This window comes from Aspergillus pseudodeflectus, assembly GCF_044049435.1.
Source record: "Aspergillus pseudodeflectus strain CBS 756.74 chromosome Unknown BJX68scaffold_38, whole genome shotgun sequence".
NCBI classification, from domain to species: Eukaryota; Fungi; Ascomycota; class Eurotiomycetes; order Eurotiales; family Aspergillaceae; genus Aspergillus; species Aspergillus pseudodeflectus.
The window spans coordinates 220994-247908 of NW_027263814.1; the positions used below are offsets into that span (position 1 = coordinate 220994).

Below are 26915 nucleotides of genomic sequence, written 5' to 3' on the forward strand. Positions count from 1 at the left end.
ACAGGCCGGTGGGCCAAGACGAGAGCGAACCATGGCAGACCTGCCTGTTCTGCGGGGGATCAACGCAAGCACCTCGGACATCTTCCACCTCCTGAAGAACAGTATTCTAACTTCCAGGTTTTATTTTTATCACTACAGAAACTTTTGTGATTGATATAATTTATTTATTCATAGCTATCGTTTCCAACATACATCACGGTAGAAATGTCACTCGAAAGTGACGGCTGCCACATCTGTCAGATTTCCAAGTCCCCGACAAGCCTGCTGCACGATGCCGGTTCCTCCATGGACAAAGATGAGCGCCAGTATAAAGGTGGAAGGGAAGGGATGGAGGGAAGGGTAAACCAAATGAGACATTGGCGGATGGACGACCGTGAGGTAGAATGGGTGTCAACCAAGTATGCTCGTAACAGTGAAAATTCGGGGGGTATCAAAAGGGCGCGTGTGTATGTCACAAGAGACAGGTATATGACTTCCTCTAGAACCAGGGAAATACAATTGTCTTTTTCTGTTCTTCGTCTCTGCTTTTCGCTTTTGCTATTTCTTTTCCTTTTGGCGGCGGGTGAGGTTGAGAGGGTAAATAGGTGGGGGATGGATATTGAATAAAGAGGAAATCGAGAGGGCGAAAGTAGGGTAACCACGTCCAACGAACGAGGTTCAAAAGATTCCCAGGGGATACTGGGCAAGGCGGCGAGTGAGTCGAGCATCGTGCGGTGTGAAGTATGGAAACAACTTCATCGTGAGCGTGGCTTTCGGGTGCCCAACAGCTCGCCCACCGTCAATTGCGGCCCAGCCCGAAGGCTCGGTCTAGCGATCTTTATAAAAGGCGAATTCATAATAAATGGGGGAGAAAAAGAATAAGTCCTGGCACTGTGCCATATCCGGCCAGAGAACGTCAACTCCATCGTCATAAGTCGTCATGACTGAAGGAGGAAGGGAGGGCTGAGAACTCCCGTGTGAAACGCACAAACGAAGAAGGGCACAACAATAATACAAACGCCCGTCATGCAGTCGTCAATCCAGATAAATCGTTACAAGATGATGCAGTTATAGTGGCATGCAAGTACATGAGCTTTTCGCCAGAAGCAGTCAAGGGCTGAGACCCGCAGAGAGATCGTCCGGGTTGTCGAGGCCAAAGCCAGCCATGTCGACGGAGTGCAGAGAACCCGGACCACCACGGCCTAGCGAAATGTCGGAAGAGGCATAGTCATGCTTCAGCCGTTCATGAGGGCCAAAGAACGGTCGACTCTCTTCGTTGGGCGTGTTACCATCGCCAGCGGCCCACGGGCCATGCTGCCAAAATCGGGTGTTGGCTTGCTGGTCGCCGAATAGGTCGTGATGGTCATGGTGGGCTTCTGCTCCGTGACTAGTGAAGTCGTTAGGTGAGTGGAATCGCAGATGCGACCGGCTGAAACTCGAACATGGTGATTCTGGCCGCAAATGAAAATCTATGCCCGATAGAGGCATATCCTCAACCGTTGTGATATCAATGGTCGGATTCTCAGTTTGTTGAGCCAATGCCGATGAAAGTCGGAGGTTCGAGCTTGAGCTTTGTCGGCTATGAGGGGCAGACCGTTCCATTGCCCGTTGCACGAAGCTCCCACAAGTCTTGAGAATCTTCTCCTGGTTCTCGGGAGAGAGGCTGGCGAAGTAATCGTTGGCTAAGGAAGGCTTGGGCAGCTCCGGCTCATGGCGGGTGAGACCATACGTCGTCCGGGCGTATTCCGTGAAGCCTGACGGCATATCATAAGGAGATCGATAGACAGCGGGAGCCTGCTCACGCTGTAGCTCAAGATATGCGTACGTCTTGGGCACCTTTGGAAGCACCCCGTTCGTCTTGTTGGCAGTCTCCTGTTTCACGGTCTCCGATTCCTTCTTCTGAAGCACATCCAAACGGTCGCGATGACTGATGAGGGAGAACCGGAGCATCTGCAATAGCCGTGTGACTTCTTCGGAACGCATGTTCAGGGGCTGCATGGGGAGGACGGTTCCGTCGGGGGCACGGGGCTGGACACGTTGCTGAGCCATGGCGAGCTCCAATTTCTCGAGACCATTGGACGGCGGCACGGAGCCCATGGGCCCCAGAAGGGTCTCTACGACCAGCTCTGGACCGACAATTGTGTACCCGGCGAATACATTGGCATGGTCGGTGATCTGGAGCAGACGGCGGCGGGCAATGAGCTCGCGAACATTGGCAAAATTATTGGCGGGAAGGTGACTGGTGTTGTTGGCGGAGCCGTTAGTGTTCTGCTGCTGCTGCTGATGACTGTGCTGCTGTTGGGATTGAAGATGGGACTTGGTGAGTTGCGGGTACGGAGCATGACGGGCTGATTGATTTGGCAAGGAGCGATAGGCTGACGGCATCGCAGAAGCAGCAACAGCAGCAGCAGAGCGAGGAGGGACGGCGGGAGACGAGCGAGGGGGAGGGGCAAAAGGAGGGCGCTGCGGCAGCGAAGGGCGGAAGGCAGCAGCAGCAGCAGCAGGGACAGCGAGAGCGGAGGCGGTGGTGGTTGCGGCGGCAGAAGAAAGGAGGTGAGGAGGAGGGGCAGTCAAAACATAGGGTGGCAGACGGTGGTGGGGGTAGGGGAGTCGGGCCATCACGGCGCCAAGGGACTTGACGCTGTCAAGGAAATTCGACCGCGGGTTGTGGACGGGCACGCTAGGGTTGTGCGTATATTGTGCCCTACACTCGGTCGATGACTGGCCCATATAATACCAGATCTGCTCTCCCTTGTCCAGGTTGACCTGCACATTGGGTGGGGCAGCAGGATGGTTAGTGCTGTCCACCGTCTCAAACTCGGCCCACTGATACGGAGATCGCCCATCGCCAAACGGATTCCCTGCCACCGGCAGCGCTGACTCCAAGTGGCTCCGACTTTCGGGCTTCCGGGCGAGATGCACGGGGAGTGGCTTGATGCCCGCTGCCAGGGGAGCGAAATTGCTCCTTCGTACGACGAGCATCCAGCGGTACGGTAACTCGATTACGTCCCTGATCGATGCATGGGTCAGCTTTCATGGATCCGAAATAGGAAAAATGCAAACAAATCACCCCGCCATAGATCGAGCGGAGAGTTGGAGGGGGATCTTTGGAACTTACCCTCGTGGGAGCATCTTGGCCAGCAAGGTGCGTTCGGCCGGTCGGTTCTCAAGTATCACTGCGCCATTGATTTCTTTGTCCACCTGGAACTGCACTAGATCACCAATGACAAGGCGCTTGGCGGTCTCAAGGAGTTTACGGTCGTTCTCCGGTGACTCACTGCTGGTCATCCATGTCGGCCTTTTCTGGCGATGATATTTGCACTTGAGGTCAACACTAGGGACAGAATACTGGTTTCCATCGTCCGCAACAACTGCAACTTGACCCTCTTCCGCCTGCACACCCGCTAAAAGAGCGCACGTAGCATGATAGGAGCGGGTGCATTTGCCGAAGTTGCATTGGAAGCAAGCCCCGCGCACCTCGCGGCAGAAAAGGCACTTGAGCCCCATCCGGGCCTTGGGGATCTTATCAATGTCGCAAACCACTTCTTTGCCGGTTTCATCGCGGAGGATACTGGTTTCTTCGGTGTACAGAGCGCAGCGTCGGTGGGCGTGGGATTTACCATCCTCGGTAGGCAGCAGGTCTTCATAGTCGAGATCGTTAGGGCACAAAAGGCAGGGGATTTTCCGTGGGATATCCATGCTCATCCTCATGCGCTTGGCCTTGGTGGTGTCACCATCAAGCTTGCGTTTACGACCACGAGTGGAGGTCTTTTCAGGGACACTACGCGGCGGGGTTAGGAGATCGGAAGCGCCCTCAACCCCGTCAAGGTCGCTGTCGAATTCGCCGTAGTATTCGGGAGTCGCTTCACCGCGAAGCTTACGCTCAATGTCCTCAATATCGATCCAGACGCTATCGGCTTCGCAATTGCATTTCTTCGCGACACGACCGTAATCCATCCACTTTTCAGTCGCAAAGTTGACGGATTCGGCGCAGTTGTACCCGAGGTTGTAGCCGGAATGGTACCCGTATGGATATGTTATCACAAACTCGCCTTCGTAGTGTACCAGTTTGTTGACTGTAATTCCGTACTGGGATTTGAGAAGACTGGGCGATACGAGGTACGTCTTGTGTCGAAGAAACTGGTCACAAGTCTTTGCATCACTAGGCCAGATGCCTAAAGTTGCGGTTAGAACTGGTGCCTATTCCCAAAAGCTCAATTTCGGAGCTATAGACTTACTCTTCATCACCTGTTCGAAACGGGGCGCATCTTCCTGAGAGATACTGTACCATTGCTTCGGGGCACCGAAATGGATATAGTTGATACTGTACAGATCTACATCTTCCAGGTGCCACGCGAACGTCGCTTTCCACATACCAAGATACAGGTATGCTGTATTGACACCGGGTACCTTCTGTCCGATGACATCAAGGAGATTCGGTAATTTGGCAACGTTCCAACATGTCGTGTTGTCGTCAAAGAGAGAACCGGGCATGTCCGCACCATACATGGGGTTGTTGAACATCAGAGACTTCCAGTATGCGGTTTCGAGCTCTTCACACCGCTCATATGTGTACTCGGCGTTATCAGTGATGCGATAATTAAAGTCCTTGAACGCTTCTTCATCCACGTGGTCGACCGCATCGCCCTTATTCTGCTTCCTCCGAGCAGTGACAGACTTGGGCTGTCGGCCTCTAGATTTGGATGCAGACAAAGACTCGCCGTCGCTGAGATCCTCGGACTTGGTCTCAACGGGGTTGGACTCCGGTGAGACAGGTGTCGGCGGGCCCTCGGGTTTGGTCTTGTCGATACTGTCCTCGACGGGCTCCTCCTTGATTTTAGGTTCCTCTTTAGCTTTAGCCTGGTTCGATCGCTTAGGCGGTCGGCCCGGTCCTCGTTTTGGAGTGTCCGACCGGGTCGTAGGGGGTTTGGGAGCCGCAGGCGCTTTGGTGACACGCTCCTGGTTTCTTCTCCGTTCTCCTCGACGAGCTGGCGGCTGGTGGCTTCCATCTTCGCAAAGTCCTTTCCACTGGGGTAAGTTATATGACCTTTGTCTTTCAATGTTGGCTTGGGTATATGTTCCGTGGGAGCCGTGGAATTCCTGCATAATCGGATTTTTCACGCGGATCTTCTTTACCGCTTCGTCGAGAGGAGGAAGGGCATCGCGCCTAAAGAAGGAATTGAATCAGCTAATGGATCAACCGAAACAATAGCAATTGGAGAACTCACCATTCCTTAGGCGGAATAACCTTGACAATTCCAGAGCGCATACCGTATTTATCGATTCTGTTGACGAAAGTCTGGAAATCGCGGAACTGGTCCATCGTCTGAAACAATCCCGGTCAGTTCAACAACAGTCTCGAACCCAAGCTCGTTATCTAGCCAAGCAACTTACAGGCTTAAAGACAGGTATCTTGCCGCCTCCATAGTAGTGGTCCGGTTCTATTTCCTCTAACTCCTCCGCATCCTCGACCGACGGAGCCTCCTGGGCGCCAACAGCCTTGGAATCAAGCTCGAGGTCGGAGAGCTCGGATGGGACACCATCCGGGGCACCCTTCCTGCCGTTGACGCTGTGAGGAGGTGTGATCGAAGCTGCATCGGTCGCAGGCCCGCCCGCGATCGACTCGTGAAAAGGGCGATCAATCGTCGCAGCCATCACCAGGCGGATTGTGAAAACGTAGATACGGGGATATTCAGGAGGTTGATGCGGATGCCGTCGTCGTCAAATGCAACCGCTGATCGACGGCGAGTAAACTGGTCCCCAGCGGTCGGGGAAGATGGGCGGAGGAAAAGCGACTAGTGTTGACTTTCTTTTTCCGGTCCGCAAGGCTGTGTCCGTCGGTTATACTCGCAGGTTTTGGTCGCCGGAGTTCGTTGCGCTGCTCGCTGATAAAGGCGATAGAGATGGATGTAGTGGTCAGAGAGAAAGAAAGAGTGATATAATGACGTTGGATGATCCAAGCTTCCTTGGGGGCGAATTGCTAGGATAGGCCGTCTATCATTGATGCAGGAAGGGGGTGGAAAAAAGGACGAAGCCGCAGGATACGAGATAAGGGACCGGGGTCGAGGTTCGGCTGAGTTGATTAGCGAGTTGATGATGCGATGGGTCACGCCAACATTGGGATAAGCTGGCAGTCAGCAAGTCGGAAAGGGCAAAGCAAAGTGCCGCACAGTTCGTCCCCTCGTCCAGAACGAGGGAATGAAACGAGGAGATTTGCAGCACCAAGATTGAAGGTAGCAGAGTGATGTTCAGTCGGCAGGACGCTAGCCCAACGATAATTGCAGAGGCAGGAAGTTGTCAGAGCCAAAGCAGGGGCGGTAGGACCAATCTGAGCGAGGCAGCAGCAGAAAGTCACGTCGGAAGAGGGTCGAGAGATGTGGAACCAGCATCTGGCCTGATTTGAGGAGGCTGCGCCGAAGTGGAATGATGAGCAGCCTGAGCGCCTGAGGAGCTTCTCAGGCATCAGGCTAAGCCCAGCATAGGATAGCCTGGTCTGGCTAGTGTATCACTTACGTACGGCTCCGTAACTCTGGCAGATCACGCCAGGCGCTCCGGTGTCGGCGGTACTATCAGCAGATTGCGGCAGAGGGTCCAGATTCCAGAGGATATCAGAGATATGCAAGCTGCAGAGAGATGTTTTTTTTGGGAATCAGGTTAGATCATTCTACCACGGACTGTTCCTGTGCAAAGTGCAAGCGCCAGCCTCATCACGTGCACCACATGACTGGACCAGAGATTCCGAAAGGCCGGGACAGCAAATACTGCCAGGCGGGTATACAGCAGCACGGAGGCCTGAAATAGTCCGGATGCTCACGGACTCACACTCGCATGAGATTGATAACACTGCAACGCTAGACCCCAAGGAGTGGTACTCCATCTAGATGGATGGTATGATCTCATCGGCTAAGAACATTGGACAATGAATTAGCCGGCGGCAGTTCGGAGTGGTTTCAGCCCAAGTAGTATCTAGTCGGTGACGATAGTTGAAGAATATTCTCTCGAAATCCTACCAAGTGATTGCCAGCATAACTTGAGCAGATATCCACCTTCCCTTTACATATGGTTGCATAAGTCTGGAGACCAAATATCCAGTTCCTTCCTGCACAGCGAGGCCATGAGATTCGCGAGCTACTATGGTAAACGCCCAGTTTCCTTAATGGACCATGTGCATGCATGTCGGGTATCGGCCTTTGCATTAGGTTCTTTCGAGGACAAGGCTTGGCTGGGAGCTTTATGTATATCACTGTGTTTCAGCACTTAATTTCAGGCGGTTGCGATATATAGGGGTGTTTTTACTGAACGTGGCCCTGAAGCTTATGACGTGATAGACAGAGATATACCAGGCTAAGGAATGGTATCCAGATGGACATGCATGTACCAACCAAACACTGGCAAAATACCAGTTATATGCAAAAAATTAAGTCAGATCAATACTCATTCAGTCGTAGCTTTTTGCCAACGAATCGTCGTCGTTCAGGCTTGTCCCCAACCCGGTCTCGTTCGACACTTAGTCCCTTAAGGGCATGGAGAAGCATTCCTGCGTCGAAGAATCCATCTATATCATCTTGTTAGGAGTGTCAAATTGAGAAAAGAAAAGAAAACTTACATCCACCCATGCCATCATCGTCCATCTCCCCACTATCTGTCGTGGGCGTCTCGGTGCCCCCCCGTAGATGGCCCGTGTCTGTGCGGACAATGCGACCCCTGCGCTGATCGCGCTGGACCCGTTCCGCGATCATCTCCATCTCTCGTGCGCGGCTGGTTCGTGGGCTTGCGGGCTTATGGTTGGTCGCGCGCAGCAATTTCCTGATCTCCAGCAAATACGACTCGAGCGTCTGCATGAGACGAGCAGTCTGGCGATGTTTCGAGGAAGCGCAGATTGAAATCGAGTCGTCCTTAATGATGTAGCCGATGCCGAACCCGTCTGCGGAGGTCGGGCCGAAGCCGAAATGTCGCAGGGAAGGGTTTCCGCAGTTGGAAGTTGACAGGATCGTGTTGTTGATGCGGTCCCATCCGGGGTCGCTAAAGATGGCTGGAGTAGGAGGCATTGTGCGTACAGCGCGGCTGTAGCTGCTTGTGGATGACAGCCCGTCCACGTCCGAGATCGATGAAGACCTAGGAGATCCTCCAATAGACCCGTTCTCCAGCGGGCTCGTGTAGCCATTGGACCCCTCCTCAACACTGTTGTCGGCGGAGATCGGAACTTCGTCGAAGGAGCGCTGCCAGAGCGTGTAAAGTGCGTACAGATGACGATCCTGCCCTTGGCCTTTAGAGCATTCCTTTGTAGTTGCAGTGTGCTTCTCGGCCGCCTTTCTCAGAGAGTTGACTTTTTCCTCCGCCGGGTTATCGGCCCAGAAAGTCTTCAAGAAGTCAACCGTTTCGTTTGTAACAGTTCGAATCGCTTCAGTTCGGCCGTGAAGGAAGGCTTTGGTCATTGCAGGTTCGTATGTGTTGACAACCTGGCCGTAAAGTCCGTAGTAGGCCGCCTGGAATGCCATCTGAACAAACGCATCTGGCGAGAAGCCCATCGAAGTGATAAAGTTCTTGCCATATCCCTTAAAGTCGAGCACCTGGAATTCGTGTTGCTGGAGAAGATCCGCTAGATGGGATTCGGCAAATCGAATGGCGATACTCAGCTCCGGTGCCATGTCCCATTCGAGTTTTCGAGGTGTCGGGCTGACATCGCCGAAGCTTCGAGGGTCTCGTTTAGACGGGTCAGGGCTGGTCGTCGCCCACAGACTTGGAGCCTGCCCATTGATGGTCCGGGCGAAACGAAGAATCGTGTCCGTGTAGACGTCGCTTGCAAATCGGAGAACAGTATGCCCATCCACACCAGTATGCTCGAAGTTGATACCGGCACTACCGTTCTTGCACACGATGATCTGAAGCTTGTCGTACCACCGGTTCGTGCAGGTACCCACTTGCACGCCCTTTTCCACCTCGTTGGTTCCACAGAGCATATTGGCACAGAGATCGGACATGCTGTGAGGTTCGGTGTCATCCAGACAGAGCACAAATAGGGCAGTATCGACAATGTTGAGAGCTTCGGCGTTGTTCGAGTGCTCGTCCTTGGTAAGAATGTCCCTCAGTCCCGACCATACCTTGCGGTTCTCCGTACTGAGAACTCCAAGGGCGCCTTTTGCCGCTTCTTGAATCGGGGTCTGCTCAGCGTCCGCGAGAATAACCTCAAGGTTCATTGCAATATCCTTCTCCGTCATGATTTGGTCGTGGTTCGCATCCAGAACGTCAAACCAGTAGAACTGGCCTCTGCACATGACAACAATATGCTTTGCATACGGGTCCTGGCTAATGACACATCCATTATCCGTAGGAACGCGTGCGGTTCCGAACAGTCGGGAGTATTGGTACATGCATAGTGGCGTTCCTCGAACAGTATCCGGAGACAGTTCCTCGCGCCTGACAGCCCGCACGAAAGATAGAGCCGACACAACAAGCGACGCAGATCTGGTCACCTGGTTATTTCTCGCCGGAGTGGGGTCGTCTTCCAACAAGAAGAAGGGGTTAAGGTTGAGAACGACGGCTGCGATAGTGAGTAAACGGACAGGTACAGTTTGAGTAGAAATCACTTACGGCTGTCATAGTTCAGGTAAGAGTCATACCCTAGAAAGATGGTTAGCTTGCTTTGACTTGATACCAGAAAGGGTACCAGATAGTTCGTAAAAGCAACGTACAGAACTGCTCAATGTAACTCGTTTTCGAGGAGGCGTATTTCTGAAGTCTTTCCTGAAGAACAGGACCTTCTGACTTGAGAAAGTCCCGTACAGCAGCCCTCGTGTCTTCCTGCTCCTTGGGGGTCTGCAATGGTGCCACAGCGTCGATATATTTCCGGCATGTGCTCTCGAGATCCGGGATAGGAAGTTTCGGCAGAGAGTCTTGATGGGCGAAGGTAATTCCACCGCTCTTCTTGGTTACATGGTCTGTTTTGCCTCCATCCACAGATGTGGGTTTGATTTTCGGCTCAGCAGCCGGGTGAGATCTGGGTGACTCCATGGTCATTCCAAGTGGCTTTGGTGCCGTGAAGTAACGAACTGCGGTCGACGAGTAGGTCATCGTGTTAGCTAGTAGGTTTCACTCGGAAGATGTGATGGATTCAAGCGTAGCGACAAGCGAGGAAAGTAGGAATAGAGAGTAAACGCAGAGCGCTTCGGTAGAAATAGTGGCAGTCTTGTAGGCAGTAAGAGGGCATGGAGGTTAAAAGCTCATGACCACTTTTTAGATCACGCGGATGGAGATATGCCGACCTCAAAAGATTCAGAGCAGAGGTGGTAGAAGACAATTTTGTGTTAAGAGGGAGGTAAGCTGGCGAGGGCGTTGTTTATGAACCATATAGGACAAAACTTCCATGATATGGCTCTTTTTTCCGGGGAGTCAAGGCCCGGGGAAAAGTGGAGTATAGGACTCGGAACAACGGGCCAAATGGCGTCTTAGAACGGAGGAAGGGACGCTTACTGGAGAGATAGTGTTAGGGAGGATTGCTACAGCCAGCCGGAGGCCTTCGACCTCGGTGGATCACCTCCGTTGGCGCAGAAAGTCGGGTTGAGCTGGGGCCTGTCGGCGGAACGGATGTCGTGCCCACGCAGCTTAATCAAGAGTTTAGTAGGATACAGATGCCAAGGGATGAGCTCTCCCTGCATGTGATGGCAGTAACGAGATCAAGCACTCTTGAACTGAAGATGAAGGTGCCAGTGAAGATTCGAGCAAGCTGAAAGCTCTATATGCGCCAGAATTCGAGCAGATGGCCACAGAGTGGAAGATGACGATCGGTGACGAGCTGGTAAGATGTCATGCGACGAGCGTATCATGCGCGGAGAAATGGAGGCACCCCAAAGGCTTGTTTCACACCCTTATCTGATAACCCAAAGTTCTTTCGATACGGCAAATGACCGTCGACACTGCGTCTGAGGGAATAGTCTGATCAGTCTTCTCAATCCCGTTTCTTTCGTTCCGCAGTAAAGCTTAAGAACACTTGGGCATCGTATAGCATTCTAGATTGGATCGGGACGAGCAAGTGGCAAACCGGCGAGCTTGAGCTTACTCCGTATACCGTACCGACTGCGAACAGCCTCCGAAGAAACGAGCCTCTCGGGCGAAGGGAGCTGGACTCGGCGCACTTCAGAGATTCTTCTGGTTGCGGGGGATCACGTGCACTGTGGGGGAGAATTGTCGATGACGTCACACAGGGTTGGCCGGGGCCGACATTCGAGAGTCGACGACTACTCTGTACCGACTCCAAAATCTTACAACTTTCACTGCAGTTTGAAGTTCAGAGCTTTAAAAACGTTCATCATGTTCCTGTAGCCTTTGGTTATCCAAAACATACGCTATCCACGGCGCCATGTACACGCAAATGCAAAAGGGAAGCAGCAAAAGTGCAAAGGATGAAATCGTTCGGATTCCTGTCAGTTGACAAGCTCGAAATGGGTAAGTATTCACAAGAAACGAAGATAAGCGACATGTGCATGAGGAAGAATGAGCACATGGACCCGTTCCGCTCAGCGCCATGCGTATACAGAAGAAGCGGACGATTGGATATGAGGCTCTTAAGACAAGAAAAGCCACATAGCTAGCTTGAAAGGAAGGAAAAACGCAAGTGATTGACAAGAAGATGCTTGATTTTCAGATATCCGTTTATACCGAGTTCGCTGCTCATGACTGACATCCAGGAAACGCCTCGCTACAGTAGATGATGCTTCATTGTGGCTTCACGGCTGCCTTCAAACTCCGATTCCAACCGCTACTTGGTGAGCTCGTTTACTGTCGTCATGTGAGGGAGGACTTCTTATCAATCGAGGGCAATCGGAATTCAAGCAGAGTAGGCGGCGTTCCCGAGAGGACGGGCGATGTTGTCGGCATACTCTCCGTCATAGTTTCCTGCAAAGTATGTTAGGCCATGTCAAGACAACGTGGGGTTGTATCTCAGCTTACCTGGAGGGCTGTAGTTGCAGACAGTGAAAGGTACAGCAGTGGCGGAGTCCACGTTTCCAAGGCTGTTGCAAACAACGGTGGCGCAACCGACTTGAGTGGTGCCCTTCCAGACAATTTGAGAGAAGTGGCCCCACTTCTCGAACAGGCTCATGTCGGGGCTAGCCTGTCCATACAGGTTCTCGAAGTATGGGGCCTCATCGTTGTACATGAGGTTGGAGATCATGACAGCAACCTCATCAGAAGAGACACCGTAGCCGATGTTCTGGCCGTATCCGCCGCCGTTGATGCTTCTATAGGATCGTTAGCAAGTGCTGTCCAGGTTGAAGAGATGTGCTGAGGGTGAACATACGTGTCGTGCTGGTAGACGCAGCTGGCGGCAAGGGCTTGAGCGCTTGCCTCGAGATCAGAAGACCAGGTAAGGTCGGTGGAAGAGTGGTTGGCACGGTGAACATTGTGGCTGTAGAGAACATTGCCCTGGTAGGTGTTGGTGGTGGGCGCGGGGGCCTGGGTAGCCTCGCTGGTCGTGGTAGTGGTGGTCTCAGGCTCCTGTGTGGCAGTCCAGGTCGACTCCCAGGTGGAGGTCCAGGTAGAGGACCAAGAGGTCTCGACGGGTGCGGGAGCCTGGGTAGTAGTAGTGGTGCGTTCTACCTCCACGGGCTCGGGCTCAGGTTCCTGAACCTTGACCTCTGTGGCAGGGGCTGACGTAGGCTCAACAGTAGCCTCGGTGGTAGGCTGAACGGTGATTGTCTTGGTGATGGTGATGACAGTCCAGTCGGTCACAGTGGTGGTGGTCCAGGTGGTAACATAGGCGGGCTCGATTTCAGCCATAGCGCCAAGGGCGCACAGGGCACTTAGGATAATGGAGGAACGCATATTGGGTATGGAGTACTGGTGATTGCACTTGACAGGATTCACGAGTTGTCGATAGGCTTGCACAGGTCAACTGTATCTGATCGTTTGAACGACTTCTCCGGGAAGTATAGAGCGGACGACCTGACGATAGTGGCAGAGGGACCTTTTGGTAATTCACCCGGTGGAAATGGATGAATCGAGTATAACGACGTCGTCGGGAAAGCAGATCGACTGCAGTACGGGGTTTTGGGGTTTCAAGAGGGGATACGAAGTCCAGTCGTGTCCTGTATAGGGTAAAAGGAATGACAGCCTCGAGGGACACTTTTTAAGGAGTGGAAAAAGTGCACCGAGACGGATGGAGAGATGGATGGAGGTGTGAGAGAAGGTCAAAGAAGAGAGAAACAGAGCGAGACGAGGGCAGGAAGTGATGATGATCAAGTTAAATGAGTGCTAAGGACTTGGTCGATGCTTGGGGGGATCGCAAAAGGAGCGAAAGTGGCCAGTGGGGCTCGCGATCTGGCTGGGGATAATCAAACGTAAATTAATTCATTCTAGACAATTGCTGACCCTGGGATTATTATACTTGTCAGACGGGATTCAGAATTTGAGACCCAGCAGAGGGCACTGCTTTGTTTTATTCACACTGGAGCCTTTGCACTTTGTTGTGTCGAAACCACGAGAGGGCAGAACCATGGAATGCATCGACTCCTTTTTTTTGTCGCGGGGACTGAGCCATTTAACATGCCGAAGATCCTCTTTGCTCAAAGCATTCCGCGCGTCTAAGACAATAATAATGCGCCAGCCCTGAATGTCCCATGGAGAGCTATCGACAGCAGGCGCCCTCGAGCAGCCCGTCGAAATCGCAATTGATGCCACATCCATCCAGATCTCCAGCCATGATCGAATATAAAACGGGCTTGTCAGAGATGCAGGGACGCCTCATGTTTCAGGAACGGAAAATTGGGGCCAATCACCAGCGCCACCACGGGCCAAACAATAAGCTGCACTGCAACGGACCGCGGTTCTGACCCTCTTTGCCGGCCTGGGCAATCTATCAATTTCTTTCTTCTCCTCTTGCTGTCTTCTTGACTTTCCCTCTCGGACTCGAGGTATACCATCTCCACAAAGGAAGAAAAAACTCATCAAGGGCAACATGGTCAAATGAATTCAGGGGAGGGCCCGATGATTTACCACCAAAACTTGGCAACTCGGCAGCCGCTTTAGTGTTTCATCGTTGCCCAGTCACGCAAGCACATTGGCTCAATTGCCCCGTTTTTCTTCCTTCAGGGGCGAGGTCGCGAAATAACCAACACTTATCAGACCCATCGGCGGCAACGCGGCCATGGTGGCATGGATCATCTTGGATGCGATCTTCAAGACTTCGAGTCTGGAACTTGGAATCCCGGGTCTTCGGCCTGGCTGACAGAGAGTGACACCCTTGGCAGACTGAAACCAGGTCTCAGAGACCAGAGTGCTATTGCTCTTCAGATGTTCTTCTCGCTTACCTCGAGTCTTCCCATCTCATGATCTCGAAGAATGCGTCAGGCTCGTAAACAAGACATGTCATCCCAGACAACACGAGACAACAACACGGCACCCCTCGGACTAAAGCCCCATCACCCACTGGCAAACCCATAGAAGATTAGCCTGACCGGCCGAATCGCGGTCTTCAAGTTACCCATCGGTCTCCAGTCACCGACCTGGCCTCAGCGGCCTGGACTTTCTCTTGACAACGGGCGAGAGGGTCGCTCATTTCAGACTTTTTTTCTTGAATCTCCAAAGACGGGACATGTCGACTGTGCAGCTTTACTGTGGACTTCGTCCACGTAGACTATCCAATTTCCCCATCACCCGTTGTCACACTTAGCCCAATCTCCGCGGCTGCGACTACACATGTAATTAATCTACTTGACTTTTTTGCCCCTCAGCAAGTGAAATGAAGGAATCAGCTCATTTTGTTTTGTTATTGGTTGGGGTTTTCTTTGAGGAGGGGTTGGTATTGGGCGGTTGATCCCTGTAAGACCGTTGGGTATAGATAGCAGTCGTTATATCTACTTTGGAACATCAGTCAGCGTTCCAACAACAGACTCCCCAACACGCTGAGAAAACACGGAGGAAAGCATTATTCAAGCTTTGATTCAATTCTTCTTGCCAACTGCCGACCAACGGTGGTGGGTTCTGCTACGTGGAGCTGAAAAGCGTTGCAGCCTTGTGGCCATGGATGCTCATGCTGCGGTTCCGATGCTTTCCCACGGTTCTCTGCGCTCCGTATACTTCAACGCCCACACCGATCCTTGGCGCCTAGTTCTTCTTACACGAATGTTATGTTGAGTTGCTTTCATATTTTTCCAAACGGCAAAGGTCAAGCAAAATATAAGATTGTTCAAATAGCCAACAAGCATCGCTAGATATCAAATATCAACCATCCGACAGCGCCCCTCCTCGCAAAGAAGTAAATAGTTTTTGGACGACTCCGTTGCTCCGAGATCCTTGAATAGTGCATTCCGTCTGCGTAGCCAGAAGGATTGGTTCCCAACAAAGTCTCCTAGATGTGAAGGCCGAACATCCACAAGAGCCGCAACGGTTGTTGAGGATGCTGATAACAAAAGGCCCGCTTCTGCACGAATTCTCTTCACTAACGCAGCCCGCACAGATACAGGGTCGGTGGTTGTGGGCCCTTCCTCCGTCGAACGGCCGGGGCCCGATGAAGACACAGACGTCGTACTAAAAACTCCGGTAACACTCCGCGTACCTGTTTCTAGTCCTACGATCGCGTCGAGAAGACCCACGAAGAGGAATGGATGCTGTAAAATTTCAACCGCGAAGGCATGGCAGGTTTGACGGGCGAGGACGCGGTAGGTGTCTTCCTCAAGCAGACTGGACAGCCGAAGGAGGTTGCGAGCAATGACTCCATTGACTGAAGGTACAGCGGACTCAGTGCCAGTCTTCAGCCGGAGTAGAGGACCGGGCGACCCCGGCACAGCTGTTGAAGGAGTGGTATAGTAACCGGCAGGGGTCGAGTTGACGCGGGCAAGGAAATGGTCGTTGAGATACCCTAAGAAAGAACGGTCGTTAGCATACTAAACGCCTGATTAAGGTCGCGGAGCCAACTTACGTTGTAGCTGTTCAGCAAACTGTAAGTAGCTGTCATCAAATGTGGCCTCGTACATGTCCAGCAGGCCTTCAGCTAAGAAAGCGTAGTCCTCTGCGAACCCCGGGGTCGTTCCTTTGCTGCCATCACGATAGATGCGCCAGAGTTGCCCAGAGGCTTTATCGAATAGGGTCTCTTTGATGAAGTTGATTGCCTTAGCCGCAGCTTCTCGGCATTGAACTGATTTCTCATCCCCAATCTCTTCAAACATCACGCTGGACTTGGCGAGGGCACCAATTGTTAATCCATTCCACGACACGATAATTTTGTCGTCCAACTCAGGCCGTACGCGGGTTTTTTCTCTGTATTCACGCAGCTTCTGCTTGGCTGATTTGATGATCCGGACGACCTCGTCCTCACCTAAGCCGAACTCCTTTGCCAGTATACTTGGAGTGACCTTCACTGAAAGCACATTCTGGTCCATAAACTCATCATGAGGATCGTTCTCTGGGGCAATGTTTCCGTCAGGGAGAACACCCCAGTGGCGAGCGCATACCCCAACATCTCGCGGTCCGAGAACTTGTGTCAGCTCCTTCAAAGTCCAAACGTAGAAAGCACCTTCTCGCTTTTCAGATTCATTCGGGTTGGGTAGGCTGTCGGCGTCCTCGGAGGAATGGAAAGCGCCTGTCGGCGACAGAATTGGTGGCGATGTAAGATAGGTGACTAGGTCATAAACTGCACCTAGAAGTTCGGGATTGTGTGTGATCTTGAAGGCGTCAACGTAGACACTGAGGAGCTGGGCCTGGTCATATAACATTTTTTCAAAATGAGGTAGGCTCCAATCGGCTGTGACGCTATACCGGGCAAAACCATGGCCAATGTGATCGCGGATTCCCCCGCGCGCCATGCTAACAAGCGTATTAACAGCCATTGCCGTGGCATTCTCGCATTCTTCTTTCCCAACAATATCAGTTACTGCGCTCGGATAAGCCCCAAGCCGGAGCAGGAAACTCAGATTGGCCGGAGTAGGGAATTTAGGCGCTCTTGAGAATCCTCCGTTGGTAGTATCGTATCGTGACGCGAAATGTTGATATGCCTCTTCCAAAAGCTCGATATCTAGATCTTCGTCCGCATCACGATCACCCTGATACGTGTGCGTCCCCTCTTCGGCGAACTCCCTCAACTGTTTAGTGATCTCCTTTGCGCTGTCAAGGCATCTCTGCTGCTGTGTAGTCCATACGTCTCGCAACTTTTCGAGGATCTCAATGAAGCTGACAGTCTCAGGGCCATGTAATGACGTCGAGCTTGGACCGGGCCAGTAAGTCCCGCCAAAGACAGGTTCCAGATCAGGGGTTAGGAAGACATTCAACGGCCAACCACCGGAGCCGGTAGTCGCTTGAACATAGTTCATATATATGTCATCAACATCAGGTCTTTCTTCTCGGTCGACTTTGATCGGGATAAAGGATTCATTGAGAATCGAGGCTACCTCTTGGGACATGAACGACTCTTTTTCCATAACATGGCACCCTATTGTCATTAGTAGCCGTTGGTAATTCACCTTGAGCTAAGAGCGATAACATACAATGGCAAGCTGAGTAACCGATACTAAGGAATATTAGGCGGTTATGCCTTCGAGCGAGCTCGATGCTTTCAGCGTCCCATAGCTGCCAGGCCACGGGATTATGACCATGCGCTCGCACCTGTATATCATGCCACGGTTAGTACAACCAGCATAGTTCCGGAATAAAGGAACTCGAGGTATAGCTCACATAGGGTGATTTACTAGCTTCCAACCGGTTGACCAGCTTGGGTACCGCGCCGGCCGCGCTGTCCTGTCTTTGACTTTGTTGCGCCTGCATGTTTGGCAAGATTATGTGACGAAAAAACACTGGCTGAAAGGTATACACTCCGATATAGCCCGGCAAATGAGGATAATGGGTGAAGAGGATGTCTGCCCGCACGGGTACGCACTTCGGAAGCCAAGGACGCGCGGGGCAGCTGATAGGTGAGGCAGAGGAGCGAATCAGCAGATAACGAGGAACGTGATTCAAAAATCGCCTCCGAAGCCGATTACAGCGCTCTGTGCTTATGCAGGTAATAAGCCACGATATCGAGGCTCAAGGAGCTAAGATGGTGCTCGAAGGGCTTCGAGTCGTGTTGCTTCCGCTGATCGACAATCGCTGTTCGCCCGCACTTTTGGTTTGCGTCATGATTGCATTGGTCACGTGAGACTTCTCTACGTGTGGGGTTACAACACCGGCTACTACATCGTACGCCGAACCGATTTCGCTCTACTCCGGGTTGTGCCTCTTCCAGTGCTTTGGGATTAGCCCTTGTCGTCTCTTTATTAATCATCTTCCAGCAGCTCTGCCAGTTCTCGCTCTTCCTCCTCAGTTAGCATAGACCCTGCATTGGCCGTCTGTTCGTCGGCCGGAGGTTTTGTTGCCTGTTCGATGGCATTTCGAAGATCATCAGGTTTTAGAGACCATTGCCGGATAGTGGCATCAATGCCAACGCTGACCAGCGTCAGCCCTAGGAGGACTAGGCCGGTCACCTCCTCGTAATGGCCGGAGAATGTGTGATATAGTTGTCCAGTCTAATAGACTTTGTCAGCAATGGAGCACTAGAGCGGCTAGTAGGATGGACCGCACCGATTGATTCCATACGCGAACTTCTTCGTCTCGACAGGCAGTAATGACCCAACCGCCTCGCTCATCAACCACTACGTCCCGCACATAGTCTGGATGAGTGAGTGAGAGGTTCGCTTTCCATTCATCTTCTCGGACAAGACACTTGGCCGTTTTATCCGCAGAAGCTGTCCAGAGGTCCCCATCCTGGTCGAAGAACAGTTTATAGATGTTTGTATCGTGAACCAACAGAGCCTCCGTGCCAGTACTGTCCTGACTGCCCTTGGTGATATCAAATTGGCGAATCTCCCTGTCACTACCAGCGCTAAACACGACTCGCTCAGAGCTACCGGGGTCAAGAGTGGCCGGGTCTATCGAAAGATCCTGTATTCCTTTTGTGTGGCCCTTGAGAACGTGTAGCCGTTGTCCACTGGCGATGTCGAAAACCAGTATTTGCGCATCCGCTCCGCCCGATATCAATAGATCTTGGCCTCCTACTAGTCTCGTGCTAGTTACTGCCCTCACAAAATCGGCGTGGCCTTCGTATTGTAATTTCGGTTGTTTTGTTGCTACATCCCAGCTCCAGACAGTCTTGTCCCAGCACCCCGCGAATAGGAGTTGGCCGTTGGGGCTAAAGCAAAGACTCGTGACAGGCGCCGTGGGCCCTTTGAAAATAGCAGCAGTTTCGCCCGTCTAAACACAGAAGCAAGACAGAAGATTAGCGACAGTACTCAAAGGCTTTGCAACTGGAGAAACGCATTTACTGACTTCGAGGTTGACCCTTCGGACTGTTCCGCTGCTCTGCGCCACATAAACAAAGCCGTCTTTCAAAGGATCCGCTTGAACAGCGAGAATCTTGCTCTGCAGTCTAATGGGAGACCCGTTTGTGTTCTTCGATTTGGCATCTTTCCGTCTCTGCTCGTCAAGAGAGGATCTAGAATCGTCAGCAAAAAATGACCGTGAAAGTGCGGAGAATGTGGAGGGGCGGACGTCGTCTGGAAGAAGTCGTCCCGATGGGAAGACGTGGACATGGTGGGCAGGGGTAGAGGAACAGTGACGACGACAATAGGTATCAATTGAAGCAGAATGAATGGAGAAATGTACAAATCTACTATTCTTGTGGGCGGGGTTGTTCAGAGCAAAAGGTTCATGGGGTATCCCAGGACTGCTCTCAGAGCTCCTGCGGCCGACCGTAGCCCTCAGCCCTTTTCCCACCAAATCTCTGCCTCAGCTTCCAGCTTCTTCCTCTTCCTCTCCTCCACCTCACGTCACCCTATCGCTCCTTGTTCAACGCCTCAAGCTTTCCTCCCCTCTCCCATCTCTCACTCTCTTCTCGCGCCGATCGCGCATCCCTCCCGTCAAAATGGATATGAACCATTTAATAGGGTCAGTGGTCTGAATTAGGGTATGTGCGGGAAGGCTGGAGTTAACACCTGGCAGTCAACGGTTCAACCTGATCTCCAAAAGCGATATTCGGTATGTTCCTCAATGAGTGCCACTACTATGCACCTGCATCTTCCTAGCGTTGACTCAAGTCTAATCCACCCAGCTATGTCGGTACTTTACATGAGATCAACCCTGAAGCCTCGACAATCGCCTTGCAGAATGTGGTCTCTTTCGGAACCGAAGGCAGGCGAGGGAAACCTGCTGAAGAGATCCCGCCTTCTAACAGCATCTACGAATACATTGTGTTCCGCGGAAGCGATGTGAAAGATATCAGTGTTGCAGAGGACAAGAAGGAGAATGCACAGCCAGAGGCTCCTCGGATGCCAGATGACCCGGCTATTCTAGGGGTGAGTACTCTGCAGCTTGTTCTCTTCGCCCTATATTTCCCACTCCTAATCGATCGATGCCGTTCATTGTATGATCAAATGATGAAATATTTCGGATGTAAACTCACAGACCTGTTCTGAATTGCGCAAACAATTGTGTGGAGACTTCCGTTGCCTTCCTTCTGACATCATACGTCTGCTTTACCACATTTCTATATTTAACGACAGGACGAAAGACTTCTAACTAACTCTCCCGTCTAGAGTGCACCACAACCCGGCCCGGGTCCTCAAAGCCTTCCGCAGCAGCCCCAACAACCACCACAGCAGCCGCATCAGCAACCGCCTCCAGGACGGGGCCCTCCCCCTCCCGGATATCCTCAGCAGCACCAATTTCCGGGCTATTACCCTCCCTACGGACCACGATACCCTCAATTCCCCCCGGGCCCTGGATACCCTCCTATGCCCTACGGCGCGCCTCCGGGCTGGTATCCCCCTCCTGGTCAAGGCTTCCCGCAAGGGCCTGGTCAATTCCCTCCTCAAATTCCGATCGGACCTCCGGGCCAGCACCACACCCCTCCCTCCCAACAAGCTGCTCCAAATGCACCTCAGGCAACTTCCGAACTTCCGGTCGGTGACCGCCCTGTGAGCAGGCCTGCTGACCAGGCGACTGCTGCCCCACCTCCTGCACAGGCTGAGAGCGCCCCCACCCCGCCTGTTGAATCGAAGCCGTCTGTCGCAGAAGCCATCAAGGCAACAACTGCTCCAGCTGAGAGAGCGCCTCCGACTGGACCCAGGGCAGGACGCGCACCGCCTGTCATCCCGATTGCCACTCCTACAAAGCCAAGCGGCCCTGCGGTAGTCAACGCCCCTCCCCTCGCTCCATCCAACGCAAACAATGTGACTCAAGGCACCGCTCAGGCTGCCATCACAGAGGCGACTCGTGCGGCAACCGCTGCTGTTGCAGCGGCCATGGCCAAGCTTCCCCAACCCAATGGTCAGAAGAAACCCCAGCACACGGACGTCTCGGTGGAGGGTATTTCCCGGCAGTTGGGCGAGATGAAACCTTACGAAGGTGGCCGTGCTCCTCGCGGAGGTCAGCAATCTCGTGGCCGTGGTGGTTACCGAGGTCACTATCAACAAGCACAGAACAAGAAAGTTGAGGTTCCAGATACCGATTACGACTTTGAAACAGCCAACGCCAAGTTCAACAAGCAGGATCTGGTCAAGGAGGCTATTGCCACCGGCTCCCCGGTGCAGGAAGTAGAAAGCCCAGCTGAGGTCGCCAGCACTGCAGAGCTTCCTGCGACCACTCAGAATGCCAATGTATACAACAGGACAACCTCATTCTTCGACAACATCTCAAGCGAGGCTCGCGATCGCGAAGAAGGCACCGGTGCCCGAGGCGGAGGTCGAGAATGGCGTGGTGAAGAGGAGAAGCGGAATATCGAGACGTTCGGCCAGGGTAGCGTTGACGGATACCGCAGCAGTCACCGTGGGCGTGGAAGAGGTCGTGGCTTTGGTCGAGGCCGAGGCGGCTATGGCCGTGGCTACGGATCGCGAGGTCGCGGAGGACGCAACATCTCGCAGTCTACTGGTGTCCCAACGCCGAACTAATCGACCTCGAGTTACCATAACAAACTCGGAAACTGTTTGATGGCGCATTTAGCGGTGGACATGATCTTTTCCTACAATATGTTTTTCGTCTTTCTGACTTGGAAGTGACGTATTCCTTCAAGTCTTTACGTTTCTCCATATTCTCTCGGCGTCGGATGGTAGCATTCTTCGGAGGGCTCGAGTCAAATCTTGACAACACACGTCAAGACTCGCAGACTGCTTGGATCCACATGAGTTTACAATGGGTGGGCTTGGTGTCTGTACCGGCGTTTGTTTTGTTGATTGCATGAATTGGCTGTGGGTCGCATCATTCACATATCCAGACAATGGTGCTTCCGCTTTACTTGTTGTGTTCAGCGCGGCCGTTACCCTAGGCAAGCTTCCGTCCATGGACAGCAATGTGCTTATGTATCATACCTAGTGGACGAAATCCGTCCATAATTCAAAAAAATGAATAAAACGCGGTCGAACGGCTGCTCGACCTCGGTTATAGTCAAGGGTCGCTGTGCTTCCTTGGGATGTCCTTTGTAGACCCCGCGCATTGCGCAACCCCTCGTTCCAGCTTCTCCCTCGTCTCCGCACCCTCCACGCCGATCTGATTTGTAACACCTTCCTCGGTCGAGAGCATAACCGAATCCATCCTACCACCTTGTCCAAAAGCTTGAAAGAAAACGACCATGGCCTCGTTCTTTGTCCTCCAACTTCCCATATCCAGATCCCAACTCCAAGAGCACCCAGCGTGACACCAGCAACGATACTTACAATGAGCCCAACTGATCGCCTGAGCAAAGTCCTTAGTACCCTTGCTGGCCAAGGCGCCGTCCAAAATCCCAATGAACTCCCCTGGAACCCGGATTCCGCGCGGTTCCCCTCTCGAAGTGAACTGCCCAAGATCCCTGGGGCCCCGGAGGGTGCAGCTTGGGTATGGGGAAAGGATGACCAGGTACTCAATCCATCCATTTCAATCACAATGATACGGCGGCTGATATACTCCAGATTGGCCGGTTGAACCTCCTCACTCCGGCTAGAGTAAAGGCTGCGGCGGCGGAAATCCAGACTGGGGAGATGGTTCGGTTGGAGTATGCCGCTCTACACTTTTTGTGCTGATGGAGGCTAACGGGGAGATAGCCTCCCTGCCGACGTGCCGAAGACGCCGGCGTTTGGACGTGAAGTCTTCCAGCATAAGATCAAGCCCTTGGGCAGTGGAGTTGGCTACGATGATTTGTATATCATGAATACGCAGAGCGGAACTCAGTGGGATGGATTCCGACATGTACGTCCTTACCCTTCCTTTCTCTTTCTGAATGCTTCTTATATATCCAATAACTAACACCTCCATAGTTCGCCCACCTCAGCACAAAATGCTTCTACAACGGCGTTCGTCCACCTTCCGTCCCCAATCAAATACAGCCAAACTAAACTAACAAAACTCATGCAAAAAGGCCACAGCCGCGGACATCGACGGCCCCTCCCCAACAACCCGCTGCAGCATCCACCACTGGGCAACCCACTGCATTGCCGGCCGCGCAATCCTCCTCGACTACCGGCACTACGCGCAAACCCATTCAATCCAATACGACCCCTACACGAGCCACGCAATCTCGCACGCCGACCTAACCGCCTGCGCCGCGTTCCAGGGCCTCGACATCCGGCCCGAGTCCGCCGGCGGCGACATCAAACCCGGCGACATCCTCCTCGTCCGCTCGGGGTTCGTCCAGCGGTACAACGAGCTTTCACCCGGTGAACGCGAGGCCGCGGCGCTCCGCACGCACGGCGATCTCTGTTGGGCGGGGCTGAAGCAGGAAGAAGAGGTGCTGGATTGGTTGCATGATTGTTACTTTGCGGCCGTTGCGGGGGATAGTCCGACGTTTGAGTGTTGGCCTGTCACGGCGACGGAGGGCGGGAGGGGCAAGATTGGGTTTATGCATCAGAATATTTTGGCGCTTTGGGGGATGCCCTTGGGGGAGATGTGGGATTTAGAGGCGGTTGCGGAGGTGTGTAGACGGTTGGGGAGGTGGACTTTTTTCTTGACCAGTGCGCCGGCGAATGTTGTTGGTATGCTATGCTCTTCCTTTCATGTCTTGTTTGGTTGTGCTAACGCATTGTATAGGTGGTGTGAGTTCTCATCCAAATGCTACGGCTATCTTTTAAGGAAGTATATGTTTTCAACCCCTAGCAACGCTAGCAACAGCCCATGAATCCATTCTGATATGGAAGCTGCATTGCAATGGAAACAAATCTTACATTCAAGTGTCATGACTCATGTACGTTCGTGATTTGACATATCGTCGTATCATCCAATCTTGTCGAAATCTCCTCTAAGTACGGTAAAACGTCCAAAGAAATGAAGAAGTAAATCAGAAGATATCCTCAGGCCATTGGAAGCCCTCGGCCTTAGCTTTCGCATCTTGCTCCCTCTGCACGCGCCTCTTGCCCATTTCCCTTGCGAGCCGGCGATCGACCTTGGCTGCTGTTGCGGCGAGGTCTTTCGGGAGAGGGGGTACGGGTGGGATATACTCGTATCTCGCTTTGCGTCTGGTAGGGGTGGTAGATGTAGAAGCTGAGGTAGTGGGCGTTTGGTCTGGTTCAGCGTCCTGCTGCTCTGGCTTGTGAGCACCATTATCAGTCTCGCCGTCATCTCCACCGTCACGTTCGGTGTTATTCTCTTTATTCTCATCGGGTCCAGTGCCAGGACCAGGCGAGGCTGTAGTTCGCAAGTCAACCCTTCCTTTCTTCATCCTCAGTACGGGCGTCGCAGACCTATTACGCGGGTTGGTAGACCGCAGAGGCCGACTGACACGGCCGCCGTCGTCGCCAGGGGAAGAGGCATTCTCTGCTGCTGCGGGGCACCGTTTCTGCTTCTGCTTGCGCTCGACGGAGCCAGGGCTGTCTCCACGGGCGGTCTTAGGCAGCTTTGCTTTGCGCGAGGGGGTTTTTATTGCTTCTGGCTCTGCTGGTACTGGTGTCTGATCAGGTGTTGGGGCAGGAGGGTCTTCCTTCTGTACTGTGCTGCATGGATTTTGTTGCTGTTGATCATCGGATTGATCTGGCTTCCTTGTTTCAGGGCCTGGCGATTTGCGCTTGCGAGACGCCGACCGCGAGCGAGGCGTAGACTCCGAGGCCCTGCGCCAAGGCTTCGGGGATAAGAGGCGCGTCTTCTCGACACGGATTTGTGTTTGGGGGTCAGGTTCTGGCTCGCACTCTTGCGATGCGCCTTCTGCAAGCGGGCTTAGCGATGTTGCAGGGTCTATCCCATGCAAGAGCCTTTCCGACGGCAACGAGGGTAGAGCCCCGGGAACAAACTTTCGCTGATACGGCCTCTCTTCCTGAAGCCTCTGCACCAGCAGCTCTTCCTCGCCGGTGAGTTCTTGCAGCTCTCGCCGAGCTCGATCCAGCTTGCTCTCCAAGTCACTAACCCGCTTGAGCAGTTTGGCCTGCCGCTGCATATCTTTGCGGGACTTCTGGTGTCGAACTTCCTGGCCCCGGCTGTCAAGGTGTTGCAGCAAGGACGATATGCCGTCCGAGCGTTTGATGCCGAGTGATGATTTTGCCTTGCGTAGATCAGGAAACGAGGGGCGGAGCGAGCTTCCACTGATAGAGTCACGGTCGATGGGTGTGTTGGCGGAGCTCTGTCGTGAATGCTGGCCACCTCCACTGCCGTACTCCATCTTCTGCTGGATGGACCTCCAGGTCTGGTCTGGGAGACTGGCATTTGCTGCCCCAAGACTCTGCATGTAGCTTCCTTTTGCCGTACCCTGATACCCAGAGCGCTTTAGCTCCTCGTAAGCAAGCTCCGCCTGCCTAAGCCTATCGTTCGTAACGTCTTCTTCACGATGACCCTCCTGCGACCCCCTCCAGATCTCAGACACACTGCCCCATCCACCAAACGGGTTAAACGCCGACGCAATCGCTTTTCCGAATCGAAAGATCCCAGACTGTCTACTAGCACTGCGAGCAGGCTCATTCTGCTGCCCAGCATCCCGTAGAAAGATGCTAGGTGGCTTCTCACTGACAGTATCATTCATGTGTCCCTCGACAAAGCGGGACCGCCGACCGGAGCGCCCATGCTTTGGTGAGCGCGGTGACCCATGCGCTGAACCAGGCCGTCGGCCATAATGGTGAAATGGCCACCGCTGCCGAGACCTAGATCTATGTTCCGTCCGCGTAGATGAGTCGTTATTTATCGCTTGCCGCGGCCAATCGTTCGAGCGTCGTCGCTTGACAGAATGCGAAGGAGAGTCGTTCTCGCCTTCTCCAGGGATACCAGTATGCTCGGGAAGAGGGGATGCGAACTCGTCTGCATCGTCAAATTGACCAGACACGTCAGAGAGAAATTCCGATTCTAGACTCGTGCAGCTCGCATTCCATCCGTGCCCTCGAGGCGTATAACTAGAATTGTGAGGGTTTGGTGAGGGGCATGTTGATGCGAGGGAGCGGTGGAGTTGGTAGTCTGCTTGGTTGTGGTCGGTGTCGAAGACTCGGTCGGTGGCCTGAGAGACCAATGCAGAAGCCATCTGGAGTGGTTTGTTAGTCTTGCAATCACTCTTGCGGTTGGATGGTGTCGTGCAAGGGAGGACAGAAAGGGAGATTGTCTGACCTCCGCACCAACGGCGATGCTCTGGTTGCCTTTTCAGCCCTTTGCTCTGTCTAAAAGCAGTGTGAGATTGAGATGAATCAAATACGACGATCGATGACTCAAAACGACAGAGCGCGGGGAGCCTGGCCAGAAAGCGGGGAGAGTGATGAGTTGTTCTAGCTGTTTGTTGTTTTGTGTTGTCGCGCCAAGCAACGAAGACTCTCAACAGCTATACTCCGTCTCCGCCGTGCAGAAACAATCCTTCAGCGGCAGGGAGCAAAAAGAATTAACTTGATGGGAGAGACGAGGTTCGCATCTTATGCCACTAGACTTAATGTTGTTCATGCACGCGTTCAGAAAAATAGTTATCTCGTGTCTGGAATGCAGGATGATGGTTCCTTCCAGGCTCAGGCATTCTACAGCCCAGTTCGAAGAAGATCCTAATTATCTCCCAA

At 53.0% G+C, this 26915-nt stretch overlaps 10 protein-coding genes across 10 annotated transcripts; 3 read left to right on the plus strand and 7 right to left on the minus strand.

Moving 5' to 3' along the window:
* Positions 1-165: 165 nt before the first annotated feature.
* Positions 166-898, minus strand: BJX68DRAFT_136465 (uncharacterized protein). Its single transcript, XM_071036389.1, has one exon. The coding sequence runs from the start codon at positions 705-707 to the stop codon at positions 237-239; it is 471 nt and encodes a 156-aa protein (XP_070896526.1). The 5' UTR covers positions 708-898; the 3' UTR covers positions 166-236.
* Positions 899-5859, minus strand: BJX68DRAFT_136480 (putative jumonji family transcription factor). The gene is made up of 5 exons (XM_071036391.1): positions 5374-5859; positions 5208-5305; positions 4218-5146; positions 3098-4154; positions 899-2989 (listed from the first exon to the last, which is right to left on the minus strand). The coding sequence occupies exons 1-5, from the start codon at positions 5632-5634 to the stop codon at positions 1090-1092; spliced, it is 4245 nt and encodes a 1414-aa protein (XP_070896527.1). The 5' UTR covers positions 5635-5859; the 3' UTR covers positions 899-1089.
* A 1431-nt stretch (positions 5860-7290) lies between these two features.
* BJX68DRAFT_136494 (choline/carnitine O-acyltransferase) lies at positions 7291-10262 on the minus strand. Its single transcript, XM_071036392.1, has 4 exons — positions 9672-10262; positions 9571-9600; positions 7586-9520; positions 7291-7534 (listed from the first exon to the last, which is right to left on the minus strand). The coding sequence occupies exons 1-4, from the start codon at positions 10048-10050 to the stop codon at positions 7407-7409; spliced, it is 2472 nt and encodes an 823-aa protein (XP_070896528.1). The 5' UTR covers positions 10051-10262; the 3' UTR covers positions 7291-7406.
* A 989-nt stretch (positions 10263-11251) lies between these two features.
* BJX68DRAFT_242400 (CAP domain-containing protein) lies at positions 11252-13365 on the minus strand. The gene is made up of 3 exons (XM_071040985.1): positions 12275-13365; positions 11926-12215; positions 11252-11871 (listed from the first exon to the last, which is right to left on the minus strand). The coding sequence occupies exons 1-3, from the start codon at positions 12796-12798 to the stop codon at positions 11804-11806; spliced, it is 882 nt and encodes a 293-aa protein (XP_070896529.1). The 5' UTR covers positions 12799-13365; the 3' UTR covers positions 11252-11803.
* Positions 13366-15124: 1759 nt separating this feature from the next.
* BJX68DRAFT_136530 (thioredoxin domain-containing protein) lies at positions 15125-18433 on the minus strand. The gene is made up of 4 exons (XM_071036393.1): positions 17641-18433; positions 17454-17571; positions 15893-17398; positions 15125-15832 (listed from the first exon to the last, which is right to left on the minus strand). The coding sequence occupies exons 1-4, from the start codon at positions 17728-17730 to the stop codon at positions 15189-15191; spliced, it is 2358 nt and encodes a 785-aa protein (XP_070896530.1). The 5' UTR covers positions 17731-18433; the 3' UTR covers positions 15125-15188.
* BJX68DRAFT_136561 (WD40 repeat domain-containing protein) lies at positions 17975-19619 on the minus strand. Its single transcript, XM_071036394.1, has 4 exons — positions 19489-19619; positions 19267-19432; positions 18523-19191; positions 17975-18467 (listed from the first exon to the last, which is right to left on the minus strand). The coding sequence occupies exons 1-4, from the start codon at positions 19527-19529 to the stop codon at positions 18219-18221; spliced, it is 1125 nt and encodes a 374-aa protein (XP_070896531.1). The 5' UTR covers positions 19530-19619; the 3' UTR covers positions 17975-18218.
* Positions 19620-19759: 140 nt separating this feature from the next.
* On the plus strand, positions 19760-20604 carry BJX68DRAFT_136624 (LSM14 family protein). Its single transcript, XM_071036395.1, has 4 exons — positions 19760-19884; positions 19939-19974; positions 20048-20464; positions 20532-20604. The coding sequence occupies exons 1-3, from the start codon at positions 19862-19864 to the stop codon at positions 20409-20411; spliced, it is 423 nt and encodes a 140-aa protein (XP_070896532.1). The 5' UTR covers positions 19760-19861; the 3' UTR covers positions 20412-20464; positions 20532-20604.
* A 695-nt stretch (positions 20605-21299) lies between these two features.
* BJX68DRAFT_242414 (FDF domain-containing protein) lies at positions 21300-22403 on the plus strand. The gene has a single exon (XM_071040986.1). The coding sequence runs from the start codon at positions 21327-21329 to the stop codon at positions 21882-21884; it is 558 nt and encodes a 185-aa protein (XP_070896533.1). The 5' UTR covers positions 21300-21326; the 3' UTR covers positions 21885-22403.
* BJX68DRAFT_277470 (uncharacterized protein) lies at positions 21944-24035 on the plus strand (the record flags this gene model as incomplete). The annotated part of the gene is made up of 6 exons (XM_071048336.1): positions 21944-22827; positions 22881-22963; positions 23013-23157; positions 23226-23261; positions 23327-23939; positions 23995-24035. Exons 1-6 carry the CDS (start codon positions 22648-22650, stop codon positions 24033-24035), a joined length of 1098 nt encoding a protein of 365 aa, XP_070896534.1. The 5' UTR covers positions 21944-22647.
* BJX68DRAFT_242418 (putative nuclear RNA binding protein) lies at positions 23803-26911 on the minus strand. The gene is made up of 2 exons (XM_071040987.1): positions 23995-26911; positions 23803-23939 (listed from the first exon to the last, which is right to left on the minus strand). The coding sequence occupies exon 1, from the start codon at positions 26396-26398 to the stop codon at positions 24242-24244; it is 2157 nt and encodes a 718-aa protein (XP_070896535.1). The 5' UTR covers positions 26399-26911; the 3' UTR covers positions 23803-23939; positions 23995-24241.
* Between the last annotated feature and the right edge of the window lie 4 nt (positions 26912-26915).

Excerpts from the sequence above, each read along its gene's own strand:
- BJX68DRAFT_136494 (XM_071036392.1), bottom strand. The coding sequence starts at position 10,050 with ATGACCTACTCGTCGACCGCAGTTCGTTACTTCACGGCACCAAAGCCA. Across the intron at positions 9,521-9,570 it reads TTACCTGAACTATGACAGCC|CCGTCGTTCTCAACCTTAAC; the intron begins GTAAGTGATTTC and ends TCACTATCGCAG. Across the intron at positions 7,535-7,585 it reads CGATGATGGCATGGGTGGAT|ATGGATTCTTCGACGCAGGA; the intron begins GTAAGTTTTCTT and ends AAGATGATATAG.
- BJX68DRAFT_136465 (XM_071036389.1), bottom strand. The coding sequence starts at position 707 with ATGCTCGACTCACTCGCCGCCTTGCCCAGTATCCCCTGGGAATCTTTT.
- BJX68DRAFT_136561 (XM_071036394.1), bottom strand. The coding sequence starts at position 19,529 with ATGTCCACGTCTTCCCATCGGGACGACTTCTTCCAGACGAC. Across the intron at positions 19,433-19,488 it reads GACGACTTCTTCCAGACGAC|ATCCTCTCTTGACGAGCAGA; the intron begins GTCCGCCCCTCC and ends TGACGATTCTAG. Across the intron at positions 19,192-19,266 it reads TCCGAAGGGTCAACCTCGAA|ACGGGCGAAACTGCTGCTAT; the intron begins GTCAGTAAATGC and ends TTCTGTGTTTAG.
- BJX68DRAFT_136480 (XM_071036391.1), bottom strand. The coding sequence starts at position 5,634 with ATGGCTGCGACGATTGATCGCCCTTTTCACGAGTCGATCGCGGGCGGG. Across the intron at positions 5,306-5,373 it reads AGATACCTGTCTTTAAGCCT|ACGATGGACCAGTTCCGCGA; the intron begins GTAAGTTGCTTG and ends GGATTGTTTCAG. Across the intron at positions 5,147-5,207 it reads GTTATTCCGCCTAAGGAATG|GCGCGATGCCCTTCCTCCTC; the intron begins GTGAGTTCTCCA and ends TTCCTTCTTTAG.
- BJX68DRAFT_136624 (XM_071036395.1), top strand. The coding sequence starts at position 19,862 with ATGGATATGAACCATTTAATAGG. Across the intron at positions 19,885-19,938 it reads GATATGAACCATTTAATAGG|TCAACGGTTCAACCTGATCT; the intron begins GTCAGTGGTCTG and ends AACACCTGGCAG. Across the intron at positions 19,975-20,047 it reads ATCTCCAAAAGCGATATTCG|CTATGTCGGTACTTTACATG; the intron begins GTATGTTCCTCA and ends TAATCCACCCAG.
- BJX68DRAFT_242400 (XM_071040985.1), bottom strand. The coding sequence starts at position 12,798 with ATGCGTTCCTCCATTATCCTAAGTGCCCTGTGCGCCCTTGGCGCTATG. Across the intron at positions 12,216-12,274 it reads TGCGTCTACCAGCACGACAC|AAGCATCAACGGCGGCGGAT; the intron begins GTATGTTCACCC and ends ACGATCCTATAG. Across the intron at positions 11,872-11,925 it reads CTGCAACTACAGCCCTCCAG|GAAACTATGACGGAGAGTAT; the intron begins GTAAGCTGAGAT and ends CATACTTTGCAG.
- BJX68DRAFT_136530 (XM_071036393.1), bottom strand. The coding sequence starts at position 17,730 with ATGCAGGCGCAACAAAGTCAAAGACAGGACAGCGCGGCCGGCGCGGTA. Across the intron at positions 17,399-17,453 it reads CGGTTACTCAGCTTGCCATT|GGTGCCATGTTATGGAAAAA; the intron begins GTATGTTATCGC and ends TAATGACAATAG. Across the intron at positions 15,833-15,892 it reads GTTTGCTGAACAGCTACAAC|GGTATCTCAACGACCATTTC; the intron begins GTAAGTTGGCTC and ends GTTCTTTCTTAG.
- BJX68DRAFT_242414 (XM_071040986.1), top strand. The coding sequence starts at position 21,327 with ATGAAACCTTACGAAGGTGGCCGTGCTCCTCGCGGAGGTCAGCAATCT.
- BJX68DRAFT_242418 (XM_071040987.1), bottom strand. The coding sequence starts at position 26,398 with ATGGCTTCTGCATTGGTCTCTCAGGCCACCGACCGAGTCTTCGACACC.